At 48.6% G+C, this 18,292-nt stretch overlaps 1 protein-coding gene across 1 annotated transcript in view; it reads right to left on the bottom strand.

Moving 5' to 3' along the window:
- Positions 1–1,606: 1,606 nt before the first annotated feature.
- Positions 1,607–18,292, bottom strand: part of WDR25 (WD repeat domain 25) — a 74,239-nt gene continuing 57,553 nt past the window's right edge. The window contains exons 4-6 of the mRNA XM_055088715.1: positions 5,168–5,338; positions 2,630–2,770; positions 1,607–2,070 (exon numbers count right to left, since the gene is read on the bottom strand). Of these exons, the coding sequence (XP_054944690.1) occupies positions 1,849–2,070; positions 2,630–2,770; positions 5,168–5,338 (534 nt within the window). The 3' untranslated portion in view covers positions 1,607–1,848. The remainder of the gene's footprint in view (positions 2,071–2,629; positions 2,771–5,167; positions 5,339–18,292) is intronic.

Here is an 18,292-nt window from a genome sequence, read left to right as displayed (position 1 = left end):
ACTCACAGAATGCCTCCCGCACGCAGGGGCCAGGGATGCAGCCGGGAGCAGGGCCCTGTGAGCCCGGGAGGTTTGCGCTGCCCTGAGCACGCACGCTGGGAGGCAGCGTCAGGAGGGGACGGGCTCAGGGCGCCCGCTACACTCGGAGCCCTGAAGGAGCGGGGTGAGGGGTGCTGGGGGAAGAGGGGCCCAGCACAGGGGGCAGCTGTAACCTGGGAAGGCCTCACGGAGGAAGTGACCCCAGGGCGGGCTTCACAGGTCACAGAGCTCGCCACGCAGAGCAGGCGAAGCCACCTGGGGGCGTGAGGGGCGAGGCGGGAGTGTCCACTGCCTGCCCAGGCTCTGAGTGGATGCACACTCAGCCTCCCTTCTGCTCAGGCCGGGGCAGCCCCCCGTGCGGGCCTCCGCTCCTGCCGGGGCTGAGCGTGGGGTGCGGTTATCTTTCCCTCCACCAAAGAAGCCATTCTTGAGCCTTCTTGAGCCTTGAGCCTTGAGCCATTCTTGAGCCATTCTTCACCTCCCTGGTGTGAGGGACACCCGGGATCCTGTGCTCGCCACCCACCCACGTGCTTGGCTCTGGCCTCTCCAGCCCAGCTCGGGGACACAGCACCCACTCAACACCCACTGCAGGCCAGCCTTCGTGCTGACTGCAGGGGACGAGGACGACGGACAGAAAAGGGTCGGTCCTCAGGGTGAGTCCCGCCTCAGGGCCTTTGCACTGCCCCTCCCTCTGCTCGGGATGCCCTGCTTGTGGACCCCAAGATTCCCAAGGGCCCGGGGGTGAGTTAGACACACTGAAATAAATGTTTACCACCAGCCCCGGCAAGCCCCAGAGCCCCTCCCAATCTGCCCAGTCCCCCTCCCCAGACTGGAGCTCCCAGGGTGCTGACGCCCACCACACACCTGACCTTCTTGGACCCTCACAGCAAGCCTGCAGGCTGGGGATTCTTTACAGAGGCGGGAACTGAGGCTCCGAGAGGAAATCTGACTTGGTCTCAGCTCCACTGACAGCAGAGCCGGGCCTGGAGCCCAGGTTCTGGAGAGGCCAGGCTGGGCACCACCTGCTCCTGCGGCCTCCTCCTCGGGTCCCCTCTGTTTTCTCACTGACCCCCTGCCAGGGACACCCTCCTCACAGGCTCATGGTCTGCCCCCTCCAGGGAGACTTCCAGGGCTTCAGGGATGCCCCTGTCCTGAGACGTGCACCTTTGGTCCCCACCCTCACCTATCGGTGGACCTTCGGGCTCCTGGGGCTTAGGGCTGCTTGAGGCTCCTCGAGGGCCCTTTGACTTCTCCACGTTGCTCCCTCCCCCGGGGCAGACGCGCTCCCGTGGGCGGCGCGCACACCTGACAGGCAGTGGGCGAGGAGGAGCGCAGACGGCCCAGGGCTCGGGTGAACCCGGGGACCCCGCCGGCCACGCTTCGGGGGAGGGAGAGGGTGGCCCGCGCCTGAGCAGGCCCTGTGAGACCCGGGGGCGGGCAGACCTGGACCCAGAGCCCCCGGGGGCTGCCCCCCTCCAGCTCCCGCCCCAGTTTTCGTCTCCAAGCTCCAGCAGGCCCGCGAACGGGGAGCCGAGGCACATTTGCCGCCGAAATAACCTAAGAAATCGCAAAACACGCACGTTTATTGCGCATTTACCGGCAGCACGCCAGGTGCTTTTGCTAATGAAGTCCTTGGAACCCCAAGACACACGGATGCTTGTCCCCGTTTTACAGATGAGGACACTGAGGCTCAGAGGGCGGAGGAGGCAGCGTCCACCCAAGCCTGACGCCGAAGCCAACCTCAGGTCCTCCTCATCTCACACACCCACCCACCCCGGCCGGTGTCCGGAAGGTTCCACGCTGGGAGGCTCAGTGCCAGATCTTAACGTCACCCTCCCAGGAGCAGGTGGCGAGGGCGGAGGGCAGCACGGGGTGGAAGGTGGCGCCCACACAGGCCTGCGTGTGCCCGCGCAGCGTGCGGGCGCGGCCGGCCGTGCGGAAGCTGTACGCCTGGACCCGGCCGTCGGCGCTGCCCGTCAGCACCAGGTCGCCGTCCGGAGAGCACTCACAGCCCACCGAGTAGCCCTCCACCTGCAGAGAGTGACCCGGGGTGAGCAGGCCACGCGGCACAGGGGCACAGCCCCGCCTGCCCCTCCCACAGGGGGGCGGCCCAGGAGCAGGGCTGGGCCTCACACCCAGCGGCCGAGCTCCTGCCCTGAGGCCGGGGCGCCGGCACGGGGCCCGCGCCACAAGGCTGGTTTCGTGTAATCCGGACAGCCCAGCTCTAGCACAGCTGACGGCACCTGGCCTCAGCGCCAGGCGCTGGGTCCGCACTGGCTCTGCCCCACGAGGCAGCCCTCAGCAGGGAAAGGGGGCAGGTGGAGAAACAGCCCCACTTCCGTTCCGTCCTGCGCCCCCTCCCCAAGCCCCGTGACCTGTCCACGTGAGCTGACAGGTCAAGGAAACCGTCCCTGCCCAGCAGATGTGGCCCGGGGCCTAGAGTGGACGCCAGGCCACGTGGCACGGGGTCACCCGGGGAACAGAAAGCACCAGTTTCCTGCACAGACGGTCCGTGCCCTCAGGGGCCGCCAGCGCCTTGCCGGCGTTGTCAGTGGGACAACCTTCCGCCTGGGGGACGGGGACGAGGTACCTTGTGCCCCTCGTAGCGCCGCCTCCTGCTCATCCGGTAGGGCCACACGGCAGAGAAGAGGGCCAGGTAGTTGCCGTTGGTCTGTGCCAGGAACACAGGCTCCCTCGGGTGCAAGGTGAGGCTGGGGCAGGTGTACCTCTCCTGAGAAAGAGCAGGGCCACAGAGAGGGTGGAGGAGGCTCCCAACTGGGCTTCTGCCTCAGACGGACTCACCCCCCAAACTCTGCCCGTGGGGCCTCGGGCCCTCTGCCCAGACCTCGGCTTAGGGGTCTGGGCGAATTTCCTGCTGTTGCTCTGACAAAATGCCTCCAATTCCGTGGCTTAAAGCCGCACACATCTATTATCTTACAGTTCTGGAGGTCAGGAGTCCGCAGCGGTCTCTCTGGGCTGACTTAAACTCAAGATGCCAGCAGGGCTTTGTTCCTTCTGGAGTCTTTAGGGGGGAATCTGTTCCCTTGTCTTTTCTGGCTTCTAGGGGCCCCCTGCACTCCTTGGCTCATGGCCTCTGGAGCAGGCTGAAAAATGTCCCACCACATACTTCCATGTCCTAATTCCCGGGACCTGTGAACGTCACCTTATATGGCCAAAAAAAAAAAAAAAAAAAAAAAGGGCGGTGGGAGCTTGCAGATATAATTAACTTAAGGATCTTGAGAGGAGGAGATTATCGTGTATTGCTGCCCTAACTGCAATCACATGCACCCTTATAAAAGGGAAGCAGAGGAGATGAGACACACAGAGGAGGCGACGTGAAGACAGAGCAGAGAGAGACCTGAAGATGCTGGCATGGAGACTGGAGTGACGCAGCCACAAGCCAAGTATCACCAGCAGCCACCAGAAGCTGGAAGAAGCAAGGGACAGATGCTCCCCCGAGCCTCCAAGGGAAGCGGGCCCTGACAACATCTTGATCTCAGCCCCGTGATACTTTTTGCAAACTTCTGGCCTCCGTCACTGAAAGAATACATTTCTATTGATTTAAGCCACCAGGTTTATGGTAATTTGTAATTTGTTACACAGCGATAGAAAACGAATCCGCACGCCCATCTCCCCACCTCCCCAGTGAGCCGCCGAGGGTCCCCAGCCCAGCCCAGGGTCCCGTGCAGCCAGAACGCATAGTGAGTGAGAAGGCGACTGGCCAAGCGGGGAGGTAAACGCCTGCACAAGGGGTTCCAAACAGGAGGGGAAATCTCACTGTTTAACAGGCTCGGTCACACAGAAACACCCCTAAAAGCTCCCTTCTCCATTGTACCTGTTCCATGTTCTAAGTGATGTCCTGAAGCCACAGCCTCTAAATGAGCCCAAATTCAGAGGGTGACGTCAGAAGCAGTTGGAACCATAGATGCAGACTTATGTGCTGTCAGAGGCACATGGTAACCTGATAATGAGCTCCTGGTGTGATGCTACCAGGCGGAGTGCCTGCTTTGCCTGCACAGAAGGTGAGGAGGCGCGACCCGAGGAGGGCTGGTGGCCCAGGCACACAGCACTCTCTCTACCTCACTTGCTTCCCTGGTCTCTGCAGGGCCGTCAGAGGCAGGATGCCCCGATGGCCAGACGTGCCCCTCCGGGCCCTCCCAGGGCTTATCTTTCTCAGTGGGTTGCACTAGAACCCTGAAGTGAAGGTCTAGAGGCAGGTTGGCTCAGGGTCACTTAGAATCCTCTAAGAACAAGGGAGAAAGCAGGGACAGGAAGATGGTGTATATATATACACCTGACATATATTTTTAAATTCAGGGTGGCAGCACCAAAGAGATTAGCCATAGCTAATTTGAAATCTTAAAATACGACGGTGGGTGGTGGTAGCGATGTTGGTGATGGCGGTGATGATAATGATGGTGGTGAGGGTGATGGTGGTGATGGTGTTGGAGATGGTGATGGTACTAGAGGTGCTGGTGACGACAGGTAGGGCATTTTATGGAGACCTCCCTGTGCCTGGCACTGTGCTAGATTCTTTATGAGTACTTATGTCTTTTAATTCTCAAAGCCACTCCATGAGGCAAGAAACATTCTCACCCTCAGTTTACGAAGAGAAAAATGAGAATCAAAGAGGGTCGATGATGGGCCCGGCCCTCTGCTTGTAAGTGGTGAATGCAGGATTTTAATGCAGATGGTCTACCTTCGGGGTCCCCGCTTGAACCCTTGAGTCACAGCCCCTGCCAAAACCACTGAGCCAGGGCAAGGTGGAACCCTGCAGGCTGGCTGGGGTGGCGGAGGGAGGGTAGGGGTGTCTCGGGCGTGCATCCGCGTTGCCGTGGATCTGGACCACCCCGCACACCCTTACCCCGGGGCCAGGCTGTGCTGGGCGGAGGACGAGTGAGAGGACCGTTAGGGAGTCACTCCCATCTGGGAGCCAGCGGAAGGTTCTCTGGGCAGGCCTGGACCTGCATTTTGCCCTCCCCGACCCTACGGATTTCAGGCAGCCCATCTGTCTCCAAAGGTCCTGTCTGCTGAACCATCTCCGCAGAAGTGACCTGGGGCCCTAGACAGCCTGGGACTACACGGATGCACCCTGAAACTGAAAGCAATGCCAAACAGGGTTTCTCACGTGGAAAATCTGGTTGGAGATTTTGGCGGAGCTCCGGAAATCCCAGGCAATAATGGTGCGGTCGGCAGAGTCCCGGCTCGAAGCATCTGTGCTGCTCAGAAACTCGGAGCCTTCCCGGAGGAAGAGGATGTCCAGGGTCTGCTGGATGGTGGCCTTGTAGCTTCTCACCACCTGCAAGAGAGGGCACCCGTCATGCCGGTGGGCCCCAGGGCAACAGGGCGGGTGCCCACAGTCAGGGACAAGGAGGGCCACCGAGTGCCCTGAGGGCTGGAGAGTTTCGAGAGGCTGGTGCTGGAAGACGCGCCCCCAGGCTGAGGAGCCGGAGCGTGGAGGTGGGGCTGCTGCGGGGTGACCTCAGGACCTGCCCCGTGATACCTCCACAGCGGACGGTCCTCCGCGTCCCACGCCCTCCCCACACCCACTGGTGCGTGGGCCCGGGAGGCATGAAGATCTCCCCAGTCAGACTGGTCCCCTGGAGAGCAGCGGGGGCCCGACGAAGAAGAGCTTAGGGAAGGGCCCACGCCTAGCCAAGGGCACCTGAAGGCCCATCAATACCAGGGCCGTACTCTGTGCGAGGGTCTTGCTTCTTAAGAGGTCACGTAATTCACAGCTTTCAAAGCCTCGGCCTAACGTCCCTGGAGTGGTAAGTGCATCGTGGGAGCCAGTGTTCTCCAGAACCACAGCATGTAAGTTAGCTTTAAAGACACTCTTCCTTTCTTATGGCATCAATAACATTCCACAGCCTCCTGTCTCTAAACTAACACAATTAAGCGTCAAGCTGTTGTTCTGCTTCCTTCAGGGTGTTTTCTCACATGAACCTTCCAGCCTACAGCAACTGGGCTGGGCAGGGTCCCCTGACTAACATGTACCTCCACGCAGTAAACTCCTGGGCGACACGACTTTAAATTGCAATAGTGAGCAACCGGCCGCGGGCACGGTGCCTCGGGCCCGCCTGCCGGGCCTGGCGGCCTGTTTACCAGCTCCCAGGGCGCCACCATGTGGCCACAGCATAAACACAGCTCTCCGGCACCTCGGCAGCCGGCCGTGAAACGAGCTGTCTTCTCACTTACTTAAAAGCTGGAGTTCAGGGGCTTCCCTGGTGGTGCAGTGGTTAAGAATCTGCCTGCCAAGGTAGGGGAGACAGGTTCGAGCCCTGGTCCCGGAAGATCGCACTGGAGTTCAGGGGCTTCCCTGGTGGTGCAGTGGTTAAGAATCTGCCTGCCAAGGTAGGGGAGACAGGTGCGAGCCCTGGTCCCGGAAGATCGCACGTGCCGCAGAGCAATTAAGCCCGTGCGCCACAACTACTGAGCCTGCGCTCTAGAGCCCGAGCTCTGCAGCAAGAGAAGCCCCCGCAATGAGAAGCCCCCGCAATGAGAAGCCCACACACCGCAAGGAAGAGTAGCCCCCTCTCGCCGCAACTAGAGAAGCCCACGCACAGCAGCAACGGAGACCCAAAGCAGCCAAAAATAAATAAATAAACATAATTTTAAATAGTAAATAACTAAAAAATAAATAACTGGAGTTTATAAACTTTCAAATGTTTCAGACCTAGATTTTCTATCATCCTCTTTCAAATACATATAAGTCAAATTCACATTAAATGCAGCATTCCATAAATCCAATTTAGACAGAGGGGTATTTTGAGACCCATTCTCCAGATGAGGAACACCGAGGCTCAGAGAGATGCAGGGATTTGCTCCAGGGCGCAGGGCCAGAGTGTGGTGCTTCTCTGGGGCCCACGTACCCATCTCCTGCTGGCCAAGTCCTGCCTCAGTAAACTGGGGGAGGGTGGGGAACAAACGATTACCTTCTCTGAGCCTCTTCAGAAGCAGCCCTCGGCTAGGGCGATTTCAGGGTGGGCCCCCTGGAGCCTGAGGAGTAGTGCAGGGGTAGAAAAGTGAGGGCAGCCCTGCAGGCCTCTGAACACTGGCCAGCCTGCGTAGCTGCTCCCCAGGCAGTGTGGAACTGCCCACCTCCCTCCCTCCCTCCCTTCCTCTCCCACTCTGTGCACCAGGATCCCACTTGCCCGCTTTGCCCTCCCAGGTGGCCATGAGTCTCCTGGAGTGTGGACTGGAAGGAAAGCTCCAGACCCCCGGCCAGGAGGGGCACAGGAGCTGTGCTGCTGGCAGATGCTCTGGCCTGCCCAGTCTGGAGCTGGGGCAGCAGTCTAGGGCCTGGGAGGGGACGTGGACCACCAGAGTCCCCAACATATGCTCTGATAAGTGCACAACAGCCCGACTCAAAGAACGGCGCCGTCCCAAGGCAGGGTTTGGAATCTGCTCTGGGGGGAAGAGAGGGGAGGGAGCAGGGCCCGTCATCATGGCTCCAGATCCATCCCCCCTCCCACCCCCAGCGCCACGGTCACCTCTGACTTAAACCACCCTCTCCACCAGCAACCCCAGACCTCCATCTGCCAAGGCCACATGGGGCCTGAAGGCCTTCCTGCCGCCTTTCCCGACGCCCTCCCCATCACCCCAGTCCAGGCGAGGAGCAGGGAATCAAGGATGGCAGGGGCAGCAAGTGCCGGGAGAGGAGTAAGTCCGGCCCAACTCACGTCCCTAGATGTGGCCTGTGCACTGAGGCGCGTCTCCTCCCGGGCGGCGGGGACACAGCCCCAAGAGCCCATAGGGAATGGCTGCCGATGGGCAGGACCGTGACATCCGTGGGCACCTGAGCCCCTCTCCAGCGGCGGCACCTGGATCCCCACATGCACTCGGGAAACACACAGACCCAGGAAAGGCTGGAGGAAGAGGAGGGCCCGCTGAGTTCCGGCCACAGGCCGGGGGTTTCACAGAAGTCATCTCCTGATGGCAGCAGGGGGAAGCTGCTCCCAGAGGGCGGTGTGAAGGCCCAGAGAAGCCACGTGCCAGGGGTCCTCGGCCTGTCCCCGGCAGAACTACCCACGTGCCCACCAACACACCACCTGCCTTTTCCAGGAGAACGAAAACCCTTGTTCTGTACACTTCCTGAGAATGGATGGAAATGGCCCAATTCATTAGGGCGTCATAAAATCGAATGGCCGGGAAACAAGCCGTGTTACGGGCGATCCCTGCCAATAACGCTGCTGTAAGTGGAAGGCTGACCTTTGAAGCGCTTGCCGCTGAACATGATTTACTTGCCTTCTCAACTGCTGCTGCCCCGGGAAAGAGCAAAGGAGCCATTTGTGTGTCTAGCTGGTGGGTTTTATGGCAACCTTAATTACACCGACAGCTGGTACGTCCCATCCCAGGGGCGTGGGACAGCGCTACACGGGCCTAACTAGCTGGATCCAGAGGGAGCCTCACTCAGACTCTTCTGGCAACCAGGGCCTCTGTCGGCAGACAGTTGTAGACACTTGGCCAGAAGTCTACGGCTTTGGGAACAATGGAAGACGTGATGAAGACACATGCAGGTGTGATGAAAATCACCTAATATCCTTAAAATCTTGTCTGCTTGGCCCACCAAACGACCTGGGTAGCTCTGGGCTGCTCTGGATTCATCCGAAGGCTCACCTCTCCCTCCCCCGGGCCGTGCCACTTCCGAGGTGCGCAGGGCTGGGGGGTAGGCTCCGGTGCTGGCCCGCTGCCGGCTCACTGTGTGCCTGGGGCACCCCTGCCCGCTCCGCGGCTGGTTTCGAGTCATCACCACCAGGGGTCTGGGCTGGACAACAAGCCAGCCTCTCGCGTCTATGCGCCGCTGGACCCCAGAAAGAGGGAGGGCTGGGGGCCCCAGCTCCGCCTCCCCTCCACCCCGGCCAGTCCTCTGCACCCAAGCCTGGAGGGAAAGTGAGGGAGACACTGCTCTGGGCCCCCCAGGATGGCCGAGGCCACCTGCCCGCCCCACAGGACTGTGAGTTCCTGGGGACAGATGCTTGTCACATTTCTGGGGCACCCTTGGCCAGGACTGGGTCTGCACACTGCAGGCATCAGTAAGTTGTGCTAAATTAAGGGCTGGATAAGGGAATGAGCAGATAAACAAATGGACGGACGAACGAAAGGACAACTTGAAAGGTCTCTGGCTGCCAGTAGCAGGCGGGCCCTTGGGGCTGAGGCAGTGCACGTGGACCTGCTGCCACCGGCTCCAGCAGGCGCCCTGGGAGATGGTGTTCATTCACAGGGCCCTCCGTGGCCCTCGGCGTGGAGACAAGGACACCTCATCCGCCAAGGACCTCCAAGACCGTGGAGCGGGGAGGGGAGGGAAGGGCTCATTGCATGCATGCCACCGCCAGACACCCGGAGGCGGGAGGGCCAAGCTCTCAGGCAGACACCCGGGTATCTGAGCCTGATGGCCTATCGCTGGCTGCGCGCCGCTGGGCAGGCAGCTCACCTCTCAGTGCTTCAGTCTCCACACCTATAAGGTGGGGCTAATAGCAGGACCTACAGCTTGGGCGTGAAGGATGGTGACAGGCCTGGCCAAGCGGCCAACACACAGCAGATGCTCATAAACCTCTTCCCAGGCCGGCCAGAGCTAGTCCCTGGGATGGGGCTGGGAGTCCCTGGGCAAGTCCCTTCTCCCCAAATTTCAATTCCTTCCCCTTGAATATATTGGTCTCTTCAAATTCTAAGATGCGAGGAGTCTCTGCACAATGGCAAACTGGAGAGGTGAGTAAAGAGCCCCTTTCTACGGTTTAAAATCACACAAGTAAAAGTAGCCAATCACATGGGATAGTGTACACCAAAAGTGCTCTGTGGATAATTTTTTTTTAAAAAAACAAATTTATATTTAAAAAAAAAAGAAACTATACAAATATGAAAAGAGAGTATGACTGAATTTTTCTACAATCTGAGAGTAGGGGAAACTTCCCTGGTTATCACTCCAAGGCCAGAGCAATAAGAGAAAAGATGCATAAATCTGGCTACATGAAAATAATACTAGTAGTAATAATAATAATAGACATTATTGCACGGCATAAAAAACAGGTAAATAATTAAGAAAAATAAAAAAGACAAACGGGAGAGATATTTGCAAGTTATATTACAGGCAAAGGTCACTGTCCTTAATACACAGACAGGGTCTAAAAATCGATGAAAAAGACCAAGAGCTCTATAGAAAAATGGGCAAGAGAAGTGAACAGAGAGTTCATATGAGAAGGAATGTAACTGGTCCTTCAATCTTGCTCATAAGAAACGAAATTTTAAATTACATGGAGATATCATTTCTCACTCGTCAGATTAGAAAAGCCAGAAGTTTGACAACACATTCCGTTAGGGGGCTGTTGGGCATTACTTACTTTGCACACTGCTGACAGCAGTGCAAAATGGTACAGTCCCCATGGAGAGAATTTGGGCGACACCAAGCAAAACAGCATGTGCCCTGTTACTCAGCAATATACATAACCCAGCAACCCAACTTGTAGGAACTGATCCCAAAGTTACAGCAGCAAACACCAGAAAACATAAGCACAAGGCCGATGAAAGCAGCACTACTTGTAAAATTTAAAAAGCAGAAATAACCCAAATGTACAAGAAGGGACCAGTTAAACAGACATCAGTCCAGACACACTCTGGAATACCATGTGTGCTGCTGTAAAAAAGAGTGAGGCCCATCTCCCCACCTGCTGTGGGCTGGCTTCCAGGAGGCACTGCTCAGTGCAAAAGCAAGGTGGAGAGGAAAAGGGTGTACAGTAAATACGAGAGGTTTGTGTTTGCTTCCATAAAAACAGCAGAAAGATAAACCAGAAACTAAACAAATAAATCAGTCAGACTGCCTCTAGAGGGGAGAGGACAGAATGGGGGAAACAGGGCTAGAGGCAGAAAGTAGAGGATTTCTATAGAGGGGCAGACAGTAAATATTTTAGGGTTTGGAAGCTACATTTAGTCACTGTTGCATTCTCTTGTGTGTGTGTGTGTGTGTGTGTGTGTGTTCTATAGAGGGGCAGACAGTAAATATTTTAGGGTTTGGAAGCTACATTTAGTCACTGTTGCATTCTCTTGTGTGTGTGTGTGTGCGTGTGTGTGTGTTACAGCCATTTAAAAATGTAAAAATCATTCTTAACTCAAGGACCATACAAAAACAGGCTGTAGGTCAGATTGGGCCCATGGGCTGTAGTTTTCCAATCCCTTCTCCAGAATCATGTACGTATTTTATAAAATTATACAACAAAATTAACTTAAAAAGCAGGCTCTAAAATGTGAAAGCAAAATTAAGCAAATGAAACTAAACATGTATTGAGTTGGTAGCTTAATCACACAAATGGGATTTATTTTAAGAGACATTAAAGCATAGTAGCTTAAGGCAGATCCTCAGTTGAATATACATTATGAACAGAAAACCAGTAACCTGATGGTAAACCCTAATTGGATATACCTTGTGGACAAAAAGAACTGTGAGACATCTTCAATTGTTTTCAGTCATTACCTTGCTAGTGTCCACATATACCCAAAAAATTGTGGTAAGGAAGACAGAAATAAAATTTTTCAGTTTAAAAGAGATCAAAAACATATAAAAACAAAGAAGCTAAAGAAAAATTCTGTAATGCTAAATTTGAATTGGACAAGTCAGCATAAACAATGATATATTTTTTTCTTAACAAGAAAAACATTTCTTAGCTCTGTCCACAGAAGAAGTCTAGAAACAATGACCAACCACAACACTCAGATTCTGGTCTCTAAACCCAACTCAACCCACAAGTGACACAGATGACAGAGCAAGGCATTACAATGGTCATTACAACTATACATAACATATGTTTAAGAAGGTAGAAGGAAGACTGAGCAAGGTTAGTAGAGACATGGAGGATGTATGAGCCCCTCAAAGAATTTCTAGAGATGAAAGGCACAATGTTTGAGGAAAAGATATATTAGATGGGATTAACATCAGATGAGACACTGCAAAAGAGAACATTACTGAACTAGAGGACATAGCAATTGAAAATTTCAAAACATACTGGAGAGAAAAAAGACTGAATTTTTTTTTTTTTTTTTTTTTGTGGTACACGGGCCTCTCACTGTTGTGGCCTCTCCCGTTGCGGAGCACAGGCTCCGGACGCGCAGGCTCAGCGGCCATGGCTCCCGGGCCCAGCCGCCCTGCGGCATGTGGGATCGTCCCGGACTGGGGCACGAACCCGTGTCCCCTGCATCGGCAGGCGGACTCTCAACCACTGCGCCACCAAGGAAGCCCAAGACTGAATTGTTAAAATGAACAAAATCTAGTTTTAAACCAAAATGGAGCAAACCCACTATGGTCTCTCACTCTCTTTCATAAATTACAACTAAAAACTCTGGACAAAATTCAAGAAGCAACTACCTGAAGATTTTGAAAAGTAAATAACAGCTGATAGGTTGAAGAGGGAAGTCAAAATGTGAAGAAATACCCATATGACAGGTAAGGTTCTAGTTTTTTATTTGTTTGTTTTAGTTTTTACTTTTGCGGTTTGGGGGAGTTTTTTTGTCTTTTAACTCCTGATGTTGACCCACAGACAGACTGAATCAAGGAATTACACAGTAGACATGGACAGCAAAAATTCTGAAATAAATCCATCATCCTGGCCAGAGGAACAAGAAAATGGGTCCTTGTAAGCCAGAGAGTATCGGGTGAAATTTTTAAAATATCTCCTTGCTCTCCTAGCCCTGCCCTGATGCCAATCCCAACAGCTCTGGCAGTGCAGCGCAAATACCTAAAAACCAGAAGGGAAAAAAACCTGAATAGAAGAACTGGGAAAACGGAGGGAAATTCATGTTATTTTTTCCTCTATTTTCTCTGGCCAATTTGCTTTGAAAGGGATCCCTTATGGACACTGTGTGACAAGGGAGAAGGCTAACATTCTGAAAGAACTCCATTGCTCTGGGCAGAAGAACCAGGAAAGGAGGCCCAGGGAACCAGGCAGCGTGGGAGAAATTCCAAAGAGGAGATAGCTGAGAAGGGAATCCTCTACTTCTGTATATGAACTGACACACATCCCAGGACAATCCCTAAGCTACAGGTGCATGGAACACGGCCAAAGGGGCACAGCTAAAGCTTTGAGAAGTGGAGTACCACATAACCGCTGCCCCAGTCTGAAACTAACCCTTTAGTGGCTCCACATAACAAAGGTTTTGAATACAATACTGAAAATGGAGCCACTGACCACAGGAGAGAAGGAACTTGCAATATGAATCTAACAAGCTTGGTTGCCTGTTAAGACAAACAAATCACTATTCTCTACAGGATTTTGATAGGACCCAGGATCTTACAACATAATGTTCAAAATATGCAGGATATATTCTGAAATTACTTGACACACAAAAACCAGGAAAATGTAAACAGTACCCATGAGAAAAGAGAAACCATAGATGCCAACCCTGAAGTGACCCAGACGTTTGATCCATATTATCAGACACATTTAAACAGCTATTAAATAATAATCCTCAATGAGATAAACACCTTTGAAATAAATGGAGAGATGATTTCAACAGAGAAACAGAAATTATATATATATATATACTTTTAAGTAGAAATTTTAGAACTGAAAAAAAAAATTTTAATCATGGGATAAGTACAATAACAAAATGGAAGTGACAAAAGAAAGACTCAGTGAACTTGAAAAAGGATCAATAGAAATAATTCAATCTAAAGAAAAAATAAGCAAAGACTTAGGAACCTGTGAGATAATATCAGAAGCTTAAGTATTTTTGTCAATGGAGTTCCTGAAGGAGAGGGAAAAGAGAGCACTGCAGAAAAGAAATACTGACTGAACATGCCCAAATTTGGTGAAAGGCATAAATTTAGAGTCAAGAGATTCAGCAAGCCACAAAGAGGGTAGAAATCAAAGAAATCCAAGCCCTGACACACCACAATCCAACTGCTGAAAACCTCAAAGAAAAAAATCTTGAAAGCACCCAGGGGAAAAAAGGAACCATTATATGAACAACAATTTAAATGCTGTGGACTTCTCATCAGAAACTATGGAGGTTAAAAGGCAGTGGGACATACTGAAAATGGTGAAAGAAAGGAGTGTCAACCCAGAATTTTATAGACAGTAAAAATATCCTCAGGAATGAAGGTGAAATAAAGACCTTGACAGATGAAGAAAAACTAAGAGAATTTGTCATCAGCAGACCTGCCCTATTTAAAACAAGCGCTAAAGGAAGTTCTTCAAGTTGACGAGAAATAATAACAGAGGAAAACTTGGAACTTCGGAAATGAAGGAAGAACAACAGAAACGGCATATGATTGGGCAAATATAAAAGGTCATTTTTCTCCAGTTAAATTCTTTAAAATATGCATGACTGTTGAAAACAAAAATTCTAAGTCCTTAAGGCAGAAAGAAAACTATACCAGACTTGAATCTACAGAAGAGGATGAAAAGCAGCAAAAATAGTAAATACAAAGGGAAATAAAAAATACTTTTCTATTATTAAAATATTTTAAAAATAATTTGCTGTTTCTAGCAAAAATAATAACAATGTATTGTAGGGGACTGTAATATATGTACAAGTAAAATTTATGCCAAAAATAGCACAAAGACCCTGAGGGGTAAAATTGAAAATCTGTATATTGTTCTAAGGTTCTCATACAATACAAAAAGAGTTAAGACTTGAAGGTAGACTGAAGAGATAAAAATGTATATTATAAACTCTAAAGCAACCACTAAAAATAAACCACAACACAAATCCACAGATAATAAGGCAACAAAGGAGATAAGAAAAAAATCACAAAATAACAGCAAAATTAATCTATAAGGAAAACATAAAACCAAAAAAGGAGAAAAAGGAATAGATGGAACAAACAAAAAACAATAGCAAGATGCTAGATTAAAACCCAGCCATATCAAAAATTACATTAAATTAAAACAGGGTAAATACACAAGTCAAAGGAAAAGATTGTTATATAGAATTTAAATGAAAGAGCAATACCCAACTAAATGCTGTCTATAAGAAACATGTTTTAAAATAAAGACACCAATAGGTTAAAGTAAAAAGATGAAAAAGATATACCATGCTAACAGTAATCAAAATAAACCAAGAATGCCTGTTAGTAACAGACAAAGTAGATTTCACAGTAAAAAATATTTTCAGGGATGAAAAGGGTCTTTCACAATGATAAAAGAATCAATTCATCAGGAGAACATAACAATCCTAAATGTTTATGCACCTGACAACAGGGCTTCAAAATAAATGAAGGGAAACTAACAGAACTTAAAAAGTAAATAAGACAAATTTACTCTTATAGTCACAAATTTCAAGCTGCTCATAACTAAGAAAACAAACAGAAATATCAGAAAGGATACAGAATACTTGAATAACACTATTAACCAACTTGAGATAATTGACATTTATAGAACATTGCACACAACACAGTAGAATATACATTATTTCCAAATGCACACAGAACATTTACCAAAATAGACCATGTTATAGGACATCAAACAAAATTTCAATAAATTTAAAAGGATTCAAACATACAATGTATGTTTTGTGACCACAATGGAGTTAAATTAGAAATCACTAACAGGTATGTAGAAATTTCCCAAGTATTTGTAATCTAAACACTCCTAAATAATCCATGGATCAAGAAGAAATACAAAAAGTAATCAGAAAGTATTTTTAACTGAATGAAAATGAAAAAAACAATATATCAACAGTTGTGTAATACAGCTGCAAAACCTAGAGGAAAATTAAAAGCACTGAAAATCTATAATAGTAAAGAATAAAAATCCCCAAATAATGACCTCAACTTCCACTTTATGGTGGAAAAAAAAAGAAACCTAAGTTTTAAGCAGAAAAAAAAATGTTTAAAGGCAAAATTGATCACTTTTTAAAATAAAAGAAATAGAGAAAAATCAGGGCATCCCTGGATGGCCCAGTGGTTAAGAATACGCCTGCTAATGCAGAGGACATGGGTTCAATCCCTGGTCCGGGAAGATCCCACATGCCACAGAGCAACAAAGCCCATGAGCCACAACTATATTTGTAATCTAAACACTCCTAAATAATCCATGGATCAAGAAGAAATACAAAAAGTAATCAGAAAGTATTTTTAACTGAATGAAAATGAAAAAAACAATATATCAACAGTTGTGTAATACAGCTGCAAAACCTAGAGGAAAATTAAAAGCACTGAAAATCTATAATAGTAAAGAATAAAAATCCCCAAATAATGACCTCAACTTCCACTTTATGGTGGAAAAAAAAAGAAACCTAAGTTTTAAGCAGAAAAAAAAATGTTTAAAAGCAAAATTGATCGCTTTTTAAAATAAAAGAAATAGAGAAAAATCAGGGCATCCCTGGATGGCCCAGTGGTTAAGAATACGCCTGCTAATGCAGAGGACATGGGTTCAATCCCTGGTCCGGGAAGATCCCACATGCCACAGCGCAACAAAGCCCATGAGCCACAACTACTGAGCCTGTGCTCTAGAGCCCACGAGCCACAACTACTGAAGCCCGTGCACCTAGAGCCCGTGATCCGCAACAAGAGAAGCCACCCAATGACAAGCCCATGCACCACAACAAAGAGTAGCCCCCTCTCCCCTCAACTAGAGAAAGCCCACATGCAGCAACAAAGACCCAACACAGCCAAAAATAAATAAATAACTTTATTATTTTTTTAAAATAGAGAAAAATCAATGATACAAAAATGTATACTTAAGAAAGATCAACAAAATTGATAAATCTCTATCCAGACTTATCAGAGGAAAAAGAGAAAAGACTCAAATTACCAATATCAGGAATGAGAGAAATGAGGTGACATCACTACAGATTATACAGATATTTTTTAAATAATTAAAATAGTATGAAAAACTTTATGCCAAAGAGATAACTTTGATGAAATGGATAAATTTCTTGAAGGATACAAACTACTAAAGGTCACTCAAAGAGAAACAGAAAATTGGAATAACCTTATATTTACTAAATAAATTTTATTTGAGGTTTCAAATCTTCCCACAAAGAAAATTTCAGGCCAAGCCAGTCTCATCACTAGTCAATTCTAGCAAATATTTATGGAATAAATAATATCAATTATACACAAACTCTTCCAGAAAACTGAAGAGAAAGGAACACTTCCCAAATTACTTATGAGGCCAGAATTACTCTGATACCAAAACCAGACAAACATATTATAAGAAAAATATAGATCAATACCCCTGATGAACATACATTAAAAATTCTTAACACATTTTACCTAATAGAATTCCATAAAGATATAAAGAAGATAATGTATCATAATAAAGTGAGATTTATCCCAGTAATACAACGTTATTTTAATATTTGAAAATCTATCAAGAAATTCCACCATATTAACAAAATAAAAGAGAAAAACCACACTATCCCTTCAATAGATGTGAGAAAGGCATTTGACAAATCCAACGTTTATTCATGATAAAAACTCTCAACAAACTAGGAATAAAAGGGGATGTCCTCAAACTGGTAGGGGCATCTACCAAAAATAACTACAGTTAACATCATATGTAACTATGAAAAAGAATGAAATTTTTTTTTCTAAGATTGGAAAGGCAAGTATGTCCATTCTCACCACTTCTAAGTCAACATTGTTCTAGAGGTTTGAGCCAGCACAACAAGGTAACAGGAGGAAGGAGGAAAGAAGAAATTACATCCAAATTAGAAAAGAAGAACTAAAGCTGCCTTTATTCACAGATGACATGACCATCTTTGCAGAAATAGAACCTACAAAGAAGCAACTAGAACTAATAAATGAGCTTACCACAGTTGCAGAATTCAAGGTAAATACACAAATATCCACTATATTTCTATATTCTAACAATGTATAACCAGAAATTGAAATTGAAAAATACAATTTACAATAGCATAAAAATATATAAATACTTAGGGATAAATCTAAACAAAAAAAATGTGATAGAGTTGTACAATAAAAACTACAAAACATTGGTGAGAAAAAATAAAGGTTTAAATATATGGAGAAATATACTATGATTATGGATTGGAAGACTTGAAGTTGTTAAGAATTCAGTGCTGACATTCACAGAAAGACAGACAAGATGAAAAGGCAGAGGGCTATGTACCACATGAAGGAACAAGATAAAACCCCAGAAAAACAACTAAATGAAGTGGATATGGGCAACCTTCCAGAAAAATAATTCAGAATAATGATAGTGAAGATGATCCAGAACCTCGTAAAAAGAATGGAAGCAAAGATCGAGAAGATGCAAGAAATGTTTAACAAAGACCTAGAAGAATTAAAGAACAAACA

Source organism: Physeter macrocephalus, chromosome 11 (genome assembly GCF_002837175.3).
Source record: "Physeter macrocephalus isolate SW-GA chromosome 11, ASM283717v5, whole genome shotgun sequence".
NCBI lineage: Eukaryota > Metazoa > Chordata > Mammalia > Artiodactyla > Physeteridae > Physeter > Physeter macrocephalus.
This window is presented reverse-complemented; position numbering and strand designations above follow the sequence as displayed.